Raw genomic sequence first — 19,616 nt, forward strand, 5'->3', positions numbered from 1 at the left:
TAATATTCATGTGCACACCACACCTCAAGAATACAAACAATAGTAAAGGAAATAACATCTCATAGGTTTTAAGCCCTTTACTATGTGCCATGCCTTATTCTAATCAGTGAATATATATATATATGTATACATTATGTATACATACATACATATATACATAATATATACATATCTGTGTATATATATATATATATACACACACATTATATATATATAGGTAAATAGGTAAATATATATATATATATATATATATATATATATATATATATATATATTAAACTTCACAACAATTCTAAGGGGTAGGGACTGTTATTATCAACATTTTATAATGGAAGAAAGTAAGGCTGAGTAACTCTGTCCAAAGCAACATGCTGTGGAGGTGTCAGGGACAAGATGTGACCCTGGCTCAAACGATTCCAAAGCTTGTACTCTTAACAGATATGCCATGGGTAGAATCCAGATTTAGACCCAAACAACAAGAATACCACCACCACCACCAGCAATAGCAATTCCTTGAATTTTACGCTGAAGTAGAACACTAAACGAATGGTAATCACTACTGTTTATAGTATGTCAGCAAGTTTATCCTCATGTGCTAGAGGTAGTTCCTGGTTGGCAAAGAGAAAGTGACATTCAACCACTGGGACCACTAGACCTAACTGCCTGCTTCCCAAACACAAGACTATGAGAAAGGACGCTATCTTTTTTTTCAAAGTTTATTTATTTTGAGAGAGAGAGAGAGCGAGCGAGCAGGGGAAGGGCAGAAAGAAAGAGGGAGAGAACCCCAAGCAGGCTCTCACAAACTGAGATGACCTGAGCAGAAACCAAGAGGCAGGTGCTTAACCTACTGAGCCACCCAGGTGCCCCGAGAAAGGATGCTATTTAAGGATAATTTGAATGTCCCTAACTTAAGCAAAAGCCAGCGATAACCATCATCAGTATTTTAATTATAATTAGGAACAAACTGCCTGTAATACATCCATGCCTAGCACATAGTAGCCCTCAAGAAATGCTAGCAATAGCTATCATAATTTTTATTAGTAATTGATTATTACATGTTGACATTCATGCATTATAAAAACCACTCGTTCCAATATTTTCAGTCCTCAATATTCCTTCTTTTGTTGTTTTTGTTTTTTCAATTGAAGTATAGTTGACACTCAATATTCCTTCTTAATGTATAGAGACCCCTCCATAGTGAAGCTAATTACATCAAACTGAAGAAAAAATGATTAAAACATCTTTGCAGACACTTCCAGGATCTTAAAAATGAATTTCTACACAATTTAGAAACTTTCTGCAGAGAAAAATTATCTACTGTACTACATAGGCTCAATATTACATAGTATTTTCTACTTCTTGGATTCAGAGCCACATTACACGTCCCAGCCTCCTTTGCATTTTTAGTTGGGTATTCTAACAGTAAGCTTGGGCTACCATAACAAAACATCACATACTGGATGGCTTAAAAAACAGGAAATTATTCTCTCACAGTTCTTAGAGGCTGGGAAGTCCAAGGTCAAAGTACCGACCAATTTGGTTCCTAGTGAAGGCTTTCTTTCTGGCTTGCAGACAGGTGCCTTCTCACTGTGTCCTCATGTGGGGAGAGGCGGAAAGAGCTCTGGTGCCTCCTCCTCTTCCTACAAGGGCAACAGCCCTATCCGATTAGGATCCCATCCTTATGACCTCATTTAACCTCATCATCTCCTTCAAGGCCTAGGCTTCAAATACAGCCACACACTGGGAACTAGTGTTTTTGCTACAGGCTGAATGTTTGTGTGCCCCCAAAATCCTTATGTTAAAACCTATTCTCTAATGTGATGGTATTTGGAGGTGGCCTTTGGAAGGTTGGTCTCCCAGCCTCTTAGCATCTTTCCCTCTTCTGGGAACTACACCCTAAGTCTTGGGGTACCCCCACCCCAAATTCACATGGTTCACATAGGGCAGACATCCACCCCAGAGATGGGACTGCCACCCGATCTAAGCCATCTTCTTCACCATGGCATTTGGTTCAGTGCTGCACAAAAGACCCAAGTCAGGCTAGTGTCACACAGGCCAGGACTTTTTGAGGTAACTGGAAAGACAGAAACCACTGACCCCTCTGGATGGGAACCAGGGAGGATGTAAGCCTGGAACTGCTGGGCCCACAAACGAGAGAAACCCTGAGAGAGAATGAAAGCCCAGTAGAGGGAGAGAGACTGCATCCTAATTGTAGTGTTGATGGCCTGAAGCTAGCAATTCCTCAACTTTTCAACACGTGAGACCCAAATTACCTTTTCCACTTTGGCCAACCTGTCTGGGCTTCTATTCCTTAGAACCAAAAACGTTTGGACTAATATATAGTCATCAGTGAAATGAAGGTATGACATAGAGCTTAATTAAGACCAAATGACAGAATCCTCAGATCTGTACAGCAGAAGCCTGCATAGGAGTGGTTCTAGGGGGGTGCCTGTAAGCACCCTGTGTCTCTGAAAATGTACTACATGGCCAGGGAGAGGACCTCTGATGGCCAAACCCAAGAGGCAGCATCTCCCTGACGATGCCTCCAAGGAAGCAAACACTGAGAGATCAGAGATGGCTAGCTGCAGGATGCTTTCCACACTCCTGTTCCAAGCCCCATGTAGTTTTTTCCCTACTGATCACCTTCTAGCCTGAACCTGAATTCCCTGCCACCCTCACTCTGGGGCAAAAACAACTTGAGCTAGAAGTTCTGTCTGGTCATTAATAGAAGGTGCAAGTTTTGTCCACTTTTCTATTCTCCCGTTCATGCCAAATACTGTTGCTACTTCTCTACCCACAATCACGATACCTGGTATTGGTGTGCCGGTTTACATCCACTTGGAATTGAATCAGACGGTCTTTCAAATTTTGGGCTCGCTCACACAGGTCATAATTCAGGGTCATGGTGTCAAGGCAGAACATGGCCAAAGGCACGGTAATGTGCATGGAGGCAATTTCATTTCTCCGCTTTTTTATGCTACTGATCCTCTGTAGAAAGGAGCACAGTCAGTAGCTTGATTTGCCTTTAGCCTCCCTGCTTTTGCCCCAGCCTCACCCCCAGCCAACCCAGTCCAATGTTGAGCACAGCACAATGTATTGAAATACACTGACTACTCATTGGACTGTCTGCAGCACACGTCTCCAAGATATATATCAAATTACTTTCCCTACCGTCACAAAATCCTCGATATCGTGATTTTCTTTCAGGAACGCAGTGATGCTTTGTTCAGCCGTGTTATCCAATAAGTCATCGTATTTTTTGTATACATTTAAGTACCTCCCATAATCGAAGAGTGTAAAATCAGACAAGCAAATACAGGTCACCAAATCAGATTAGGCAGAGGGGAAAATGAAGACATAAATATAGTAAAAATTAGCCTTAGCTAGGAAAGGGAAATATAACGTTGCAAAAGGTACAGTGAACTGGGAATTCAGAACTTTGGCTTCAAACTCCAATCTTGCCACTTCTTAGCTATATGAACTTAGGCAAGATATTTCTCTTTTTTTCCAAATATCAGTATCTTTAAAGTAGAAATAGTAACACCTCATAGGATTGCTGTAAAGCTTACCTAAAATAATATACATATAAAGCAACAAATGCTTTGCCCAACATATTAGCTCCTATCCTTTCTTCGAGTTCTAAAACCCTATGTCTAAATTTTAAGATGAAAATTTGGAACTAATGAACCTAACATCTATGGGATAAATTTAGTTTTCTGCTCTGTCATATCATGCAAAAATAGCTGGACAGTTTCTCCCAAATTGGAGGAGGATGTGTTTGGGATGTTCTGACTTAAAATACGTTTGAATTAAGGATGCCTGGCTCACGGAGTCAGTAGAACGTGTGACTCTGGATCTTGGGGTTGTGAGTTTGAGTACCACATTGGATGTAGGGATAACTTAAAAATAAGACCTTTTTAAAAAAAAGTTTGAATTAAAATAAGAAGGTATTAAGTAAGCAGAATTAATTTTGGGGCCACAGTGGTATACTTCCAAGAGTTGGCCAACACTTCAGAGATTCTAAATGTTTATTATTTTTACTTATTTTGAGGAGAGAGGAGGAGGGGCAGAGAGAGAGAGGAAGAGAGAGAAAATCCCAAGCAGGCTCCATGCTGTCAGTGCAGAGCCCGACACAGGGCTCGAACTCACAAATTGTGAAATCATGCGCTGAGCTGAAATCAAGAGTCGGACGTTTAACTAAGCCACCCAGGTGCCCCAACACTTCAGAGATTCTAAAACTGAGATACAATCTGAGGAGCAGTCAGACCAAAGCTGTCAGTCCAGAAAGACAAACTGTGTCAGACTTCAAGAACAGGGAGAACAGAGGTTTCAAATAGATGTCCCCAAATCAAACTCATAAGGGCAGAGCTTCCAAATCTGAATTTATGATTTTCAGACTAGATCAGAAGCAGTTCTCAACTGAGGGCAATTTGACCACTCAGGGGGCATTTGGCCATGTCTGGGGATGATTTTCGTTGTGGGAAGATGGGTATAGGCCAGGGATGATGCTAAACATCTTACCATGCACAGCAGCTCCTCACAATACAGGATTTTCTGGTATAAAATGTTGACAGAGCTGCAGTCAGGAAACCCATATATCCTGGTTTTCCTGGGACAGCTTAGATTTACACTTGTTGTACCATGGTAATTGTTAATACCTCTTCACTCTCAAAGTGTCTCAGTTTGGAAGCAGTATTATATAAATGATCACCCTAAACTAGGGACTGCTCACATGAGCAACTGTGAGATATTCTATAGTATGATGATTTTAAGTTTATTTATTTTGAGATAAAAGGAAGGGGGGAGGGGCAGAAAGAGAGAGAGAGAGAGAGAGAGAGAGAGAGACAATTCCAAGCAGGCTCTGCACTGTCAGTGCGGAGCCCATTACGGGGCTCAAACCCATGAACCGTGAGATCATGACCTGAGCTGAAACCAAGAGTCAGACCCTTAACCGACTGAGCCTCCCAGGTGCCCCCCTACAGTACAATGATTAAGGAGCATTCAGATAACTTGTCCTCAATTTCCTTTAATTCCTAAGTCCAAAAGCTCTGAAAACAGAAAGCTGCTTCAAAATTCATTTGATAGCAAAAGCTGGTGTAAACCAATGTGAGGCTACTTGTGTGAATAGTCATATTTTTCACTACAGAAATATCAATAGATTTAATGAAGGGGTGCGACCTGAGATCTTACTGAAGCTGCATCATAATATCTGAAATATGCATTATGTTACTTTGCTAAAATCCAGCAATTTCTAAATGCCAAAACTTATCTGGCCTTGCAGCTTTCAGATAGTGGAGGCACACCTGTAATTGAATTCTGGTTCTTTTATTTATTTGATGTATAACATTGGGAAAGTTTCCTCATCTGTAAGATGGGGATAAATAGTAATTCCAATGTAAGTGTTGGCTGTTCTTACTACAGATGTGTTTTGGGTGCATGGGAACAGCGATTATTTATTTGATGACAAACAAACCAATGCCAAAATGGCTAAGTTACAACTAAACCCACTTACTTGCGGGGGCCGACTTGATTTTTCTGAAATACCTCGAAGGTTTGATTCACAAAATCAGAAACCAGTTTTTCTTCAGGGTTAATGGTTCCAAGAATCAGATTATATCCTTTCAACTCCGGGAACAGGATAGATTCCACCTAAAGGATTAGAAACCACTTTTATGTAGTGACACATCCACAAGACACAGGAAGGGAAATGGTACCAAAAGGTAAAATCTTCTGCAATGGACTCCCTTCCAGAGACACCAGTTGCATTGACACTTGTTTCCCCTTGGATAGTGCCAGGATCACCCTCCTGGTCCCTTTACCTCTATCCTCTCTTCTCTCCCTCTTGGGTTACTCATCTTTCCCTGCCCCTTTCAAGTCTCCTGTCCCTGGAGAGTCCCCTGGGCCTCTAGTTAGGATGTTAAGTTTCCCTGCTTAAAGCTCACATTCTGAACTCTTCCCACTCAGCACAACTGTAACGAAATAATGTATAATGAGCCGTTTTAGGTTTGTCATGGGATATAAATACCATGAGGGCCTGGATCGTGTCTGACTTCTTCACTATTGTGAAGAGTTCAACAAGAGCTTGGCACATAGTGGGGCACCTGTGTGGCTCAGTCGATTGAGCATCTGACTTCGGCTCAGGCCATGATCTCACAGTTTGTGGGTTCCAGCCCTGTGTTGGGCTCTGTGCTGACAGCTTAGAGTCTGGAGCCTGCTTCAGATTCTGTGTCTTCCTCTCTCTGCCCCTCCCCCACTCAGGCGCGCTCTCTCTCTCTCTCCCTCTCTTAAAAATAAACATTAAAAAAAAATTTTTTTAAAGAGCTTGGCACATAGTAAGTGCTCAGTAAATATGGTGTGACTGAATGAGTATTATAGTGGTGGCTCCCTGTCCCCCTGATCAGCTTTTACTAATGAAGTTATTGGAGACATGGGTTCTAAATCTGATTCTGCTGCTAATTGACCATGTGACCTGAGCTAAGCTACTTCTCTCTGAACTTCCATTTTCTCCCCTGAAGAAAAGGAGAGACACTAGATTCTTCTCTCAGATCAGAGGGGGAAAAAAGTCTATAGCTAGAACAGTATCTTTTCTGATAATTCAAGTACTCCTTTTTTTTAAAGTTTATTTATTTTTGAGAGAGAGAGAACATGAGTAGGGGAGGGGCAGAGAGAGAGAGAGAATCCCAAGCAGATTCCACACTGTCAGTGCAGAACCTGATGTGAGGCTTGATCTCAAGAATTGTCAGATCATGACCTGAGCTGAAATCACGAGTTGGAGTCTTAACCGAATGAGTCACCCAGGCGCCCCAAGTACTCCAACTTCTAAATGGCATGTGTGTATCCCTGGGAAATGTTCTCACTTGCATGATTCAAGAAGACTGCCAAGTCTGTGCTGGGTACCCAATGTTCTCCCTAAGAAAGCTTACGGTGATGGGTCCCAGAAAAGACTGTCAGAGTGCTCTACTTGGTTGCAGCAATTATACACCATGGATGAGAATACACTGATTTAGAAAGAGGGAAAGCCCAGTGTAAATGGTCTGTATCCTCCTTCTTTGGACAATTCCAAGGTTTTTAAGCCAGCAGAGGAACAAACAGCTTCTTTGCTGTGGCCATGCTGCAGACAGTGGAGGAGTGATCCTTCTCCAAGGAGATGGAGGATAGGGCATTGGTCAAGCATATGGATGAAATGATTTAGAGAGGGGTGCCTGGGTGGCTCAGTTAAACGTCCAATTTCAGCTCAGGACATGATCTCACAGTTCGGGAGTTCGAGCCCTGTGTCAGACTCTCTGCTGTCAGTGCAGAGCCCGCTTCTGATCCTGTCTCCCTCTCTGTCTGTCTCTCTCTCAAAAATAAACATTACAAAAAAAAAAAAAAAAAAAAGATATGGTTTAGGGACACACAACTGGTACATCCAGGCCACTCAACAGATCACATGTGGACAGCATAAGGGATTGTTTCTTGAGAAGTCTTCAGTCAAAAGAGGAAGTAATGCCTTTTATCGCCCTTTAAATGTGGCAGGTTCTCCCATGCTCCGTAGTAGTCTGTAAAACTGAGCTGAGATCAATGGTGCCCTTCCCAGGTAATCACTCTTACAATCTTCTTATCTCCATGGTTCTCTGATCCCTGACTTCCTGGTCTTGTCATCACCCTCAGTGCTTATGCCTGCACACTTCAAGTTTGGGATTTCCCTGGCACTCTGAGTGAGAAAAGTCTCCCATCAGGGAGACTCCATAGTAATGTGTGTGTGTGTGTCTGTGTGTGTATTCCTGATTACGAAAGTAATGTCTTGACATGGCTGCTAATGCTGATTTTTTTCCTTGCTGCATTTTTAGTTTTAGAAAACCCTTCCTTATTTCACCCCACCTCATTTTATTTATGCCGCTCATTCACCTCTTTTCATTTCAATCAGTATTACAACATCTATGTCTTAATTTTTTTGCCAAGACAAATATTTTCTAATATGTACTTTGCTTTCCTTTAGTAACTTTCTCATAGGTAGGCTTCCCTTCTATACCTTGAAACTTATTTTCAAAACTTCACGCTGACATTTTTCCCAACTTAAAAAAATTTATGTTTAAGGGAACCTGTGTGGCTTGTTTGGTAGGGCATGTAACTCTTGGTCTCAGGACAGTGATTTTGAGCCCTACATTGGGTGTAAAGATTACTTTAAAATAAAACTTCCAAAATAAATAAAATAAGGGACATCTGGGTGGCTCAGTCAGTTAAGCATTCATCTCTTAATTTTGGCTCAGGTCATGATCTCACAGTTTGTCAGTTTGAGCTCCACATCGGACTCTGCCCAGACAGTATGGACCCTGCCTGGGATTCTCTCTCTCACTCTCTCAAAATAAATAAACACTTAAACAATAAAAATAAATGAAATAAAATAATATTTATGTTCAACCATAAAAAAGGCAGGAAAGGTAGGGATTAGGGGTAATGTCCGTCTGTAGCAGTTCTTAGATATACTTATTAGATACTCAACCCGAGGGGCTATTCTTTTAAAGTTTCAATACCCAGTTCATGAGGCACCTGGGGCACCAGTTCATGGGGCACTCAGTTTCAATACCCAGTTCATGGGGCACCCAGTCACTGTTTCAAAAACAATAAATTGTGTTTCATAAATAAATAAATAAAACAGTTGTGTTTCAAAAACAATAAACATTAAAAATAATTTAAGTTTTGGGGTGCCTGGGTGACTCAGTCAGTTAAGCGTCCAACTTTGGCTCAGGTCATGATCTCACGGTTCATGGGTTCAAGCCCTGTGTCGGGCTCTGTGCTGACAGCTCAGAGCCTGGAGCCTGCTTCAGATTCTGTATCTCCCTCTCTCTGCCCCTCCCCTGATCGTGCTCTGTATCTCTCTGTTTCTCAAAAATGAATAAATATTAAAAAACTAAAAAAAAAAACCTTAAGTTTCAATACCCAGTTCAGAGACAGAATCGTGTGAGGAGTTTGACACAGGAGCCAGTGCTGTGGGCATGTCTAGATAGAGAATGCTGAGACTGGGCTGCTTTTTCTCACAGTCTGATAAAGTCATTGGCATTCACTTGGGCCTAGCTTTCAAACCTGGTACACACTATAACCTGTGACTACATCTTCTTGCCATGGGAATCCACTAAATTCCACCACCCCTGCTGGGTGTTTGCAGGAGCGACCACATGAGCCCTTGGCTCTCCCGGCCCAGCTGCTTGCAAACATTGCTAATCAAGATCAGTGAAAGAGAACTTGAGTGGTATGTATTTTATCTGTCCCCAAGCCCTACACTTATCCTTCCAAATTACAGGGTCTTCTCTTTCATTTCCTTTCTAGGGATATCAATTGTAGGAGAGTTGCCCACTGTTTCTTTCCCTTCCACACACCCAGTTTTCTTGTTAACTAGGCTTGGTTGGGTTCGAAACCCCAAATTTAGAGTTATCTGGTGAAATCGACTAGAGCATTTTGGCCTCACATGCTTCCCTACAACACCAAACTCTACTCTTGAGCTCTTGGAACCCTCTAAGCATAGGACTGCAAAGAAAAGAGTACTTAAAGTACCTAAGCATCACACATAATGCCTGGGCAATGAGGGAGGGGGAGAAAAGTAGAGAAAAACACCCCATGGCTCCCTTTCCTGTGTGGCTCTGGACACTGGCCTTCTTGCCACTTCAGCCACCCAGAGGGAGTACAGAGTACAGAAGAGTCACACTCATGTGGGTGATCCTGCCCAGCACTAAAAGTCTGCTACGTGTCTGGAATATGATTACCAATCCCACCCTGGAAAGGAAGCTGGAAAGGTCTTGGATCAGGAAGAGAAGCTTCAATCTCTCCCCTTGATGTCTTCAGTGGTTAAACAAATGCAACTTCAAGAACTAAATTAGGTATCATTTCATGAAGATTCTTGGTGAGTTCATGGCATTGCTCCATCGTGGATTGTCAACCCAAGTTGGTTACGGCTTGGGACACATCTGTCCCTTTGAAGTTGGCGTCATGTTGAGGAAAAGGGGAACTCTACTTGCTGACAAAATAATTCTTAAAAAAATTTTTTTAATGTTTATTTTGAGAGAGACAGAGAGACAGCATGCATGTAAGCAGGGAAGGGGCAGAAAGGGGGATAGAGGATCCGAAGTGGGCTCTGTACTCACAGCAGAGCTGGACGCGGAGCTTGAACTCATGAACCATGAGATCATGACCTGAGCTGAAGTTGGACGCTTACCAGACTGAGCCACCCAGGCGCCCCATTAATGCTTGTATTAGAAGCACAATTCTCTAATGCGTGGACATTTCTTTATGGCCCAAATCTTCTGTCTGGGGTCACGGGAGGCATACTCAGGATTGAGCTCTCAAAATAAAAACTCTTCTGACTACCTTGTACAAACAATCTCTTTAAATATATTTTATTCAATAAGTAAATAAAACTATAAATGAGTAAGTCAGTACTATACCTTGGGGATCTCCCTAGAGTTTTTAATAATTTCCAAGAAAGAATTGTGTATTAATTCCCAGCAGTCATCAAAAGATGGATTAAAGATGATAATGGGTTCATGGACTTCAAGTTTGATCATGATTAGCTGAGGTATGAAGAACTCCATCTCTTGGTAGGGCTCCTTGTAATCATTCCCATCCTTCAGGAGATATAAAATATGGCAGCTGTCACAAGATGGGGCCTTCCAGAATCAAAGGAGTGATTTTTACCCATTCACAGTATTACATGAATACCAGAAAAGGAAATGCAGGGTACCAGGCACTGTTCATGTTCACATAAGGTCTGGGTATGGCTTAGCCCACCCTGAACTTATCCACTCCCCCATTCCAGAAGTTTTAATTCAGTATATTTTCTTTGCTTAGATATTCCTGCATTAATTATTTCCAAATCCTTCCCACCCTTCAAAATTCAGCTCAAAAGTCCCTGCTCTAGGAAGCTTCTCTGTTCTCTAGCAAGATATAATCTCTTTCACTTCTGAACTTATGTGTTTCTATTTCCTTCATGCTATTTTAGCTTTCTCTGTTGCAGAGATTTATAGGTACATCTTATTTTCTCTACTCTAACCTCAAGGGCAGGATCTGTCTGAACCCTGTACTTCCTCTGAAATCTCCAAGGTAGCATTTAATACATAGCTGATGCTCAATAAAAATCTGTTGACAGAATCCAAAAGCATAAATAGTTATCTGTATACCTCAAATGGAGCTAATGAGTGTATAGTCTATTTTAAACACTCAAAATGTCAAGACTCCTACAACAGAAATATTGGCATGGAGATATCTACAATTCCCTATGAGGGTAGTAATAGGAGATACCTCTCATAAACTACCCTGCCTAATGAAATTGTCACAGGGTAGCTGGAAAGTATTTGCCTAAGTCAGTGATGTTAGACATCTCTAGATCTGTTTAAGGATGATTGATAAACATTTGCTGAATAGCTACCATGTATCAAATACCCATAAATCTCCCCTTTTTTCAGACATATAAAGATTTAACTTTTCCCTTTGTGGGGAATTTTAGAGTGGGATTTGTTCCACATCTGAGCCTCTTCTGCTTTAGCAAAGTGGATGATTACAGTGACATCTATTGATTGGTCCTTGCTACAAAGCTAACATCACAGTCTAAATTCAGCAACATTGGCTTCTATACTTTTTTTGAGCAAAAGGACAATTGTTCATCTTTACTTCATTTGTAAAAATACTTAGAACTTAACCTTTTATAACCAGGCAATTATATATTTTTATTACTCCTTTTTAAGGTAAAATGTGCACGTGGCATAAAATGTAAACAAACCTTGGTCCATAGGTTATCTAAGTTTAGGGGATGCTATGCTCTTTTGAAATCCAAGGCTTAGTGTTTTTAGCTTTTATTTTGACTTCACTGAAGTAGTTTCATGAAGAAAGTTATTAATTAGGTCAACAAAGCCTTTTGTTTTCAGAGATGCCCCTTCAAAGACCAAAGAACCAAAAGCCAATGTTTGCAATGATACACACAACACTCCCTAAATATCAAGCCAAAGATTGATAACAAAATTTTTTCAACTCCTTCCTTCACAGAGGATGAAAAAGTGACCCCATTCCCTCTTATAGGAGGTATGAATTCCATTTTATTCTATCTTCTTTCAATTTTTGTAACAACTTCTCCACTTCTGGAGATCTTTGGCAATTTGGTATAGGCAATTACCTCAGGAAAGCTTGCTGTGACTCACAAAACTCATTTTCATGAACTAATGTAGCTGAAGACCTACATGATGGAATTCTGATTCTGTCTTGGTTGTTTCCCCTCAAAGGGCCTACTGCTGGTCCCCTACATACCTTGTGTATCATGAAAAAGGAGACAAGGTCCTCGAGAGACTTAATGACCAAGTCCCTCAGCTGGAGGGACATGAAGGAAGCAACAGAAGCAAAATATTCCTCAATGTTATGAGAGGAGTCATAGTCACTCTTGGGAGCAAAACGGACCCACTGCTCCTTCTGTGAGATGAACCGCTGGGCACAGGTGGGGATCCACCTGTGAAAAAAGAAGGGCAGAGAAGTAAGAAGCTCTTCTGAGCTCGGAGAAATCCTATCAGATGTTCCCCACTCTCTGTAACAAGGAAGGTGGCTCATTCCCCACTAAGCAGCTTTCCAAATCGGTACTTTCATATCCCTGGCCACCTCCCCTGCCAACACCTCTTTCCTGGAAACAAAGTAGTAAGATTTGAATTGAGAGACTATTCATCCAAAGGCACAAGGGATGCTGGTGGCATGTCCTGCTCAAAGAGTCTCTAGTTTCTTCACTATAATCAGAGATTGGGGTGAAGAGGCATAAAGAAATGGAATGTTCTGTCCAACTTCTCTCCCTGGCAAATGCCTGGCCTCTGATTCAGACTTTATAGGGGGAAAGAGAGGAAGAGGAGAAAAAGAAGAAAACTTAAGAGAAACTCCAGTGTGGTGATAGTTGCTCAGAGGTTGAGAGTGAAAATAAGAAAAGAAAAAGAAAAAATGGATGTCTCATTGTTCTTTCTTCCTACTTCCCCCAATTTTTAATTCCCAGTGGGAACCACTGGCCTTTTCATCCTATCACATCTCTTTTATGATTGCTAGGAAGGTGCTACTCTAACAATCAGAGAAGTACTAGTAACAGCCAGAGTTGTAAAGACAATAATTATGATATTTATCAAGCAGCTACTACGTGCTATGGCATATACATTTTCTCTGATAATAAAAACCCACTGGTCGGTATTACCACCATCATTTTACATAAGGGGGTTTCTCTAGCTCTGGACATCATCCTGCATGCATTTGCAAAGGGAAAGGGAATAGTCTAAGTGACTGAAAACTCTCTAACCCTGGAATCTTGCAGCTGTTTATCTGGGCCACCTGAACACAAGTTATTCAAACTCAAGTCATGTAACTTAGCAAGACCTCACAGATTTCAGAGGGAGGGTAAGGAAGTGGTAGCCCAACAAAGAATGGTAATGAGAGTTTCAAAAAGGCAGAGGGAGAACAGGAATGAGGGCTGAAGCATGGACCTGGGGAGACACAAATACTGGTGGGATGGAATGTGGAAGGAAAGAGACAGAGAAAGATGTCAGTGAGAAGTCAGCAAACTGTGCAACCTCCAGGCTGGGAACCAGTTTTCCCTCCTGAGAGTTTATGATGTTGTGACGAGGTCCCATTCTGAGGCCAGATACTGACTTGTTGAGAAGAATTTGGCGTGCTTCCATGCAGTGTTTCTGGATCACATCCCAGTACTCATGAGGCTGCAAAGGCAATTTTCCTGCCAGTAATTCTGCTGTTCGAACAAACCTGAGGTCTTTAAATCTGCCAAAAGAGAGGGAGAACCGTCCTGGGCTGAGAAGACAATAATGAATTCTCGAGGATGGGTTCAAAGGGCACACATCCTCACTTTTCTTATCTTTTTGTTTGTTTATTTTGAGAGGGAGAGAGAGAGAGTGTGCAAGTGCGAGTGAGTAGAGAAGGGGAAGAGAGAGGGAGAGAGAGAATCCCAAGCAGGTTCCGTGCTCAGTGCGAAGCCTGATGTGGGGCTCAAACTCACGAACTGTGAGATCAGGACCTGAGCCGAAATCAAGAGTCAGACACTTAAACAACTGAGGCACCCAGGTGCCCCATCCTCACTTTTCAATGAGAGTAAAACCATTTATATTTGAAAAATATGAAAGTCTGAGGAGGGGTAGACAGTCCACAAGAACCTTGCAAAGAGTAGATAGATGAGCCAACTGAATAGGTGTTTGCTGAGCCTTCCTATCTGTCCTGCTCCAAATAACCCATCTGAGGAGTGGGGTTTTGGCAGCAACCTGGTTATTTGTCTGCCTGGGAACTGGGATATCAAATGGACAAATCAAAGTTCTTTACAACAGCAAAGACAGAGAAGACAGGTCAAGCGAAGCACCACCTTCATGATCAAGTGGGTTCCATCTAATCCTCAACGTGGCCCCTAGATAAGCTACTCAGGACAACTTGGAGGACTGCTTTGGTCTAAACAAACAAAAAAAACCCTTCAGACCTACTACCCCGATGGCTGGCAGACTCACCAAGACATGCACAGCATACTTTGGCACAGTCCCTCACACAATGCAGGCACGCAATATTTGTTGAATGAATACACGAATCTCCTTCCACCTTCTCCTGTGAGGCTCTTATCTTCTCCTATTTCTCTCAGATCAATGGATGTGTTGCCCTTTACCACATTTCCCAAGGCCTCTTTTAGCTCAGAGGGACACCATATCTCTTCCTGATATCTATTCCACTCATTTATAAATCACTCTTTTGATTTTTTTTAATGTTTATTTATTTTTGACAGAGAAACAGAGGATGAGTGGGGAAGGGCAGAGAAAGAGGGAGACACAGAATCTGAAGCAGGCTCCAGGCTCTGAGCTGTCAGCATACAGCCCGACGTGGGGCTCGAAACTCACTGACCGTGAGATCGTGACCTGAGCTGCAGTTAGACGCTCAACCGACTGAGCCACCCAGGCACCCCTATAACTCATTCTTTTAAATAATCACTGCCTTTCACTTCCTCAATTAGACCTTTCCTCACTTTCTTAGCTCATCTCATGTCTTGCTTCTCATTTTCATTATCCACTGTAATGACCTCTTGGGCACTTTTCTCACCTTTCTTAAATCCCACAGCCTACCCTATTCCTATTCCTAATCCCTATTCCTCCTTGGTGTAGGTGGTGAACTTGGTCCCCATCTTGTCTGGCCAGTCACAAAGCACTGTTAGGGGAGGACAGAATCTGAGACCTCCCTCACCACACCTTTGATATCCAACCTGAGTATGGCCCTTGTCACCACTTGGTAATTATGCTACTTATCTTTAATTCAGTTCTAACAAACTTCCGACAATGGCTTTTTAGACCACAACCCTATTTGAGCCCCCAGGTCCTTTACCCTTTGCCAACCACTAGGCGACTCCTTAGAATTTTTAAAATTAATCATGCAGGCCATAAAGAAGAGCAGTCTGTATCATTTCCTTAACAAATCTTTCTCATTGTTGATTTTTTTTTTTTTTTTTTTTTTGGTTCAGCTGACAAAGACCTTCTAAATGGCTTTGTTTGTCTTTGTTGCCTACGTAATCTTTAGGAAACCCCTAAAAGCAGGCGGTAAGAATTCTTTCTTTTCAGAAGCTATGGGTTCAATAATTTGCCATCTTCACTACACGATCAAATTAAATGCACATGTACATCTTTTTGGCTTTGAGAATTTAGCAATTTACCATCCCTAAGACTGACCTTTTTTGTTAATTTCTAGTTTATTTTTTGAGGCCATAAACATGCTTATAATTAAAGCAGCACCTTCATTTATTGAACAGCTATATGCCAAAACTGTTCTAAGCAATTCATCCAACAACCCATGAGGTAATTGTTATTATTCTCATTTCACATATAAAAAAATAGAGGCCTAGAGAGATTAAGTTCCCCCAAATCACACTGTTTGTTATTAACAGAGAGAGAATCAGAATTTAGGCAGTGTAGTTTTGGAGCCCATACTATAAATTATTACCCTATATGCTTCTGCCTCATTAGAAAATGACTGTTTCTTTTCAGTCCTGAGTGGCACCTCCAATGACTTAGAAAACTGAATACAGTCCAAAGAAGGGAATGTGCTTATTTAACATTGGTGGGCTCCATGCTAGCTTGACTTCCCCTTCCATTCCCTTTTAAAACATAAGTAAAATAAAGAATGTGATAAACAAGGAAGTTCTCCAGGTAACAAGCCTCCCTTAAGACTGAAGACACTCAAAGCTACAGAGCCTCCCCAAAATAAAATATTTGAGCTACTGGCAAGTTTAGCCAATCAAAATTAAGTAAGCATATTTACCTTCAATTTTTCTTTTATTTTTTAAAATTTATTTTATTTATTTTGAGAGAGCGAGAGAGAGAGAAATGGGGGGGGGGGGTGTGGTGACAGCAGGGGAGAGGCAGAAAGAGAGAGAATCCTAAGCAGGCTTCACACTGTCAGCGCAGAGCCCTATGTGACCTAAGATCATGACCTGAGCCGAAATCAGGAATCGGACACTTAACCGACTGAGCCTCCTGGCTCTCTACTTTTCATTTTTTAAGTAGGCTTCATACCCAGCGTGGAGCCTAACAGAGGGCTCAAACTCACAACCCTAAGATCAAGACCTGAGGCAAGATCAAGAGTCAGACACTCAACCAACTGAGCCACCCAGATGCCCCCAGCCTCTAATTTTTCTAATAAAGAACTCAGATGATGGCAGCTCATCATGTCATCAGCCTGACCTTTCAGTGAAATCTGTTGGCCTCATGTTCCCACCAAGATTGGCACCTCCCTTGATGGACTCCCCCAAAATGACAGTCTTTCTCTGCAGCTAATGAATGGATAAACTCAACAGGGTGTAGCCTTTCAATGGAATAATATTCAGTCACAGAATGGAATGAAACACTGATACATGCTTCAGTGGTGGATGAACCTTGAAAACCTGATGCTGAGCAAAAAGCAAATAGACACAAAAGGTCACATATGGTGTGATTCCATCTACATGAAATGTCCAGGATAGGTTAAATCTGTAGAGACAGAAATCAGGTTAGTGGCTGCCAAGGGCTGAGCGGAAGGGGGATGAAGGAGTGACTGCTAATGGATATCGCATTTCTTTCTGGGTTGTACAAACGTGTGAGTGCACTGAAAACTACCATACTGTGCACTTAAGAGGGGTGAATTTTATGGTATGTGGATTATATCTCAATTTAGAAAAATGACAGAAAAGGGATTCTTGCATCCTCTAAACTCCTCCACTTCCTGTGGCCAATTCAGTCACTGATGAACAAAAATTTTTTTTAACTTTATTTATTTATTTTGAAAGAGAGAGAGAGAGAGAGAGAGAGAGAGAGAGAGACAGCACGCCAGCTAGGAAGGGGCAGAGAGAGAATTCCAAGCAGGTTTCCCACTGTTAGCACAGAGCCCGATGCAGGGCTTGAACTCATGAACATGAGTTTAGGTCTTGAGCTGAAATCAAGAGTCAGACACTTAACTGACTGAGCCCCCCAGGCGCTCCACTGATGAACATAACAGACCACTGTTTGCCATCCCTGTGCGGGTAATGAGTTACCTAAGGAATAAGACCCAATCTCCCATACATCTCATAGGCTAGAGAAAAGACAAACTAGCAAACACACAGTTGTAATTCAGTGTGGTACATGTCCTCACAGAGTTAATGGCTCATTCCCACTTAATGGGTCGGGCACTGTTCTGAGTACTTTGCATGTATTAAGTTATTCATTCCTCCTACCAGCCCAATGAAGCAGGAACTCTTACTATCCTTAATTTAGAGACCAGGAAAGCAAGACCCAGACAGATGATGTAACATACCCATATTACCTAGGAAGCCGCAGAGTGAAGATACAGCCCTTAGCGGGCTGGCTCCAAGTCTGTGCTCTTTACTGGTACGTACCAGGGCTTAGAGACTGGCACTGGGTGTCATGCAAAGAAAAGTACCTTCACTGTGCATGGAGAGCTGTCATTTACAGTTCATATGCACTTTTGGTCCAGGATTTTCATCATTTCCTTTTAAGGGCTGGGCTACCCTAACTGTGCCCAGCATAGATAGTCTCTTATGTGTGCAAACAAGAAAGAAAGGGAAAGAAAAGGGAAGGGAGGAAATTCTTACTCTGTAAACCACAGTTCTTTCAGGCTGAGCATCATGGGGTTCACTGTGTGCAGATGTTCCTCGTTCCACTTCTTGGCATTCCTGTAGACACTGTGCCAGGGCACAGGGGCCCGGATCACTCTTTGAGGAAACATACGGGGAATATTCTCAATGAAGAGTCTTTTTCTCTCTATTGGGTCCATGAGGATGTAATCAACTATAACCAGCAGAGCAAATACTTTGTTAGTAAGGCAGGCCCTGGAACACTCTGTGCTCTGAGCTGCAGAATTTAGAATGTAAATGAGCCTCTGACCGGTTACACTGATAATACCCATTATGTTGATAATCCCCTGGGTATAACTAAATTGGGGAAGCTCCACTCTGTTGGTTTGTTTTCTTTCTGAAGATATTTCAGGGAGAAGGAGGAGTGTAACTTCACAGTCTGGAGCTTAGAACCTGGGGTTGAGACCTATTAGGATATCTAGCATCATGCATGACAAGGAGCTACTATTTGATGATACCTCATTCATCATTAATTGATTTCTCACACCTAAATAGCCATACACAAAAAAATCAACATAATGGATGATACCATATACTTAGAATTGGAAATTCAGAAACCAAATATTTCACATGCTAAGGAAAGAACGATTGGTAAAAGGTTCACAGAGGAAGGGACATTTGAGCTGGAATGTGAAGAATGAGTAGGCATTTGTAGACAGGATAGGAAGGAAAGAACATATAACGTTCTTTGGAAGAACCAAAGAAGTAACAGCATATAATGAAATGCAGTTCTATGACTTTTGTAAAACATGCTGAAGGATCTGGGAGTTATTTTGTAGCTGAAATATCAGATGCAAGTGGTCGAGTTTAAGGTGATAAGACTGCAGAAGTACATTGAGGCTGGAATTTAAAAGACTTTTTACAAGTTTAACCTTATGAGTTTGGTTCTACCCTAGAGTGGACAAGGAGCCATTACCCTGACACCATTAGAAAGTTAATTAGGAAATTAAAAATAACTAGATAACTTGGTAAACACAGCGATTGGCCAGAGAAAATAGAAAGATGAGGAACTAATATCATTATGCCCCTTCGATGTATTTCTCACATTACTCACCATCATTAAATATTTCCCAATGACCTACTGTGTGTATAAGACATGGGCCTAAGGAATGAAGGGGAGCTAGGATCAATAATATGTCCTTCACGGTCAAAGAACTGACAGTCTAATAAGGGAGCCAAGACCCACAAGAAATGAAAAGACAATGCCAGTGTGAAATGACAGAGGAGAAATAATGGCCCAGAGATGGTCCAAAGTAGGGTGAGTTAAAAGTAGAGATAAGAAGTGCTGTGCATGCAGAGGGTGGAGGGACCACTGTGGGGGTGCAGAGAGCTAAAAGTACTTAAGAGGCAGGTCTTGAGCTAGATTTTAAAACTTAGGTAAACCCTTGCTAGTCCTAGTGTTGCCCAGAGGTGAGCAAGCATCCATATCTCCTGGTAGCTTGTTAGAAATGCAGACTCTCAGGCCCTACCCCAGATCTACCGAATC

General features: G+C 41.8%; 1 protein-coding gene across 3 annotated transcripts in view; it reads right to left on the bottom strand.

The window, feature by feature from the left end:
• Positions 1-19,616, bottom strand: part of DNAH3 (dynein axonemal heavy chain 3) — a 168,296-nt gene that overhangs the window by 131,674 nt on the left and 17,006 nt on the right. For all 3 annotated transcript variants that reach the window (XR_008419332.1, XM_053894414.1, XM_053894415.1), the window contains 7 exons: positions 18,089-18,284; positions 13,636-13,761; positions 12,271-12,466; positions 10,419-10,598; positions 5,513-5,649; positions 3,172-3,277; positions 2,810-2,988 (listed from right to left, as the gene is read on the bottom strand). Coding sequence is in view for 2 of the 3 variants with exons in the window: in XM_053894414.1 (XP_053750389.1) it covers positions 2,810-2,988; positions 3,172-3,277; positions 5,513-5,649; positions 10,419-10,598; positions 12,271-12,466; positions 13,636-13,761; positions 18,089-18,284 (1,120 nt within the window). In the remaining variant the exon portion in view is untranslated. The remainder of the gene's footprint in view (positions 1-2,809; positions 2,989-3,171; positions 3,278-5,512; positions 5,650-10,418; positions 10,599-12,270; positions 12,467-13,635; positions 13,762-18,088; positions 18,285-19,616) is intronic.

Source organism: Panthera pardus, unplaced genomic scaffold (assembly GCF_024362965.1).
Source record: "Panthera pardus isolate Hobbes unplaced genomic scaffold, ASM2436296v1 HiC_scaffold_5, whole genome shotgun sequence".
Taxonomy (NCBI): domain Eukaryota; kingdom Metazoa; phylum Chordata; class Mammalia; order Carnivora; family Felidae; genus Panthera; species Panthera pardus.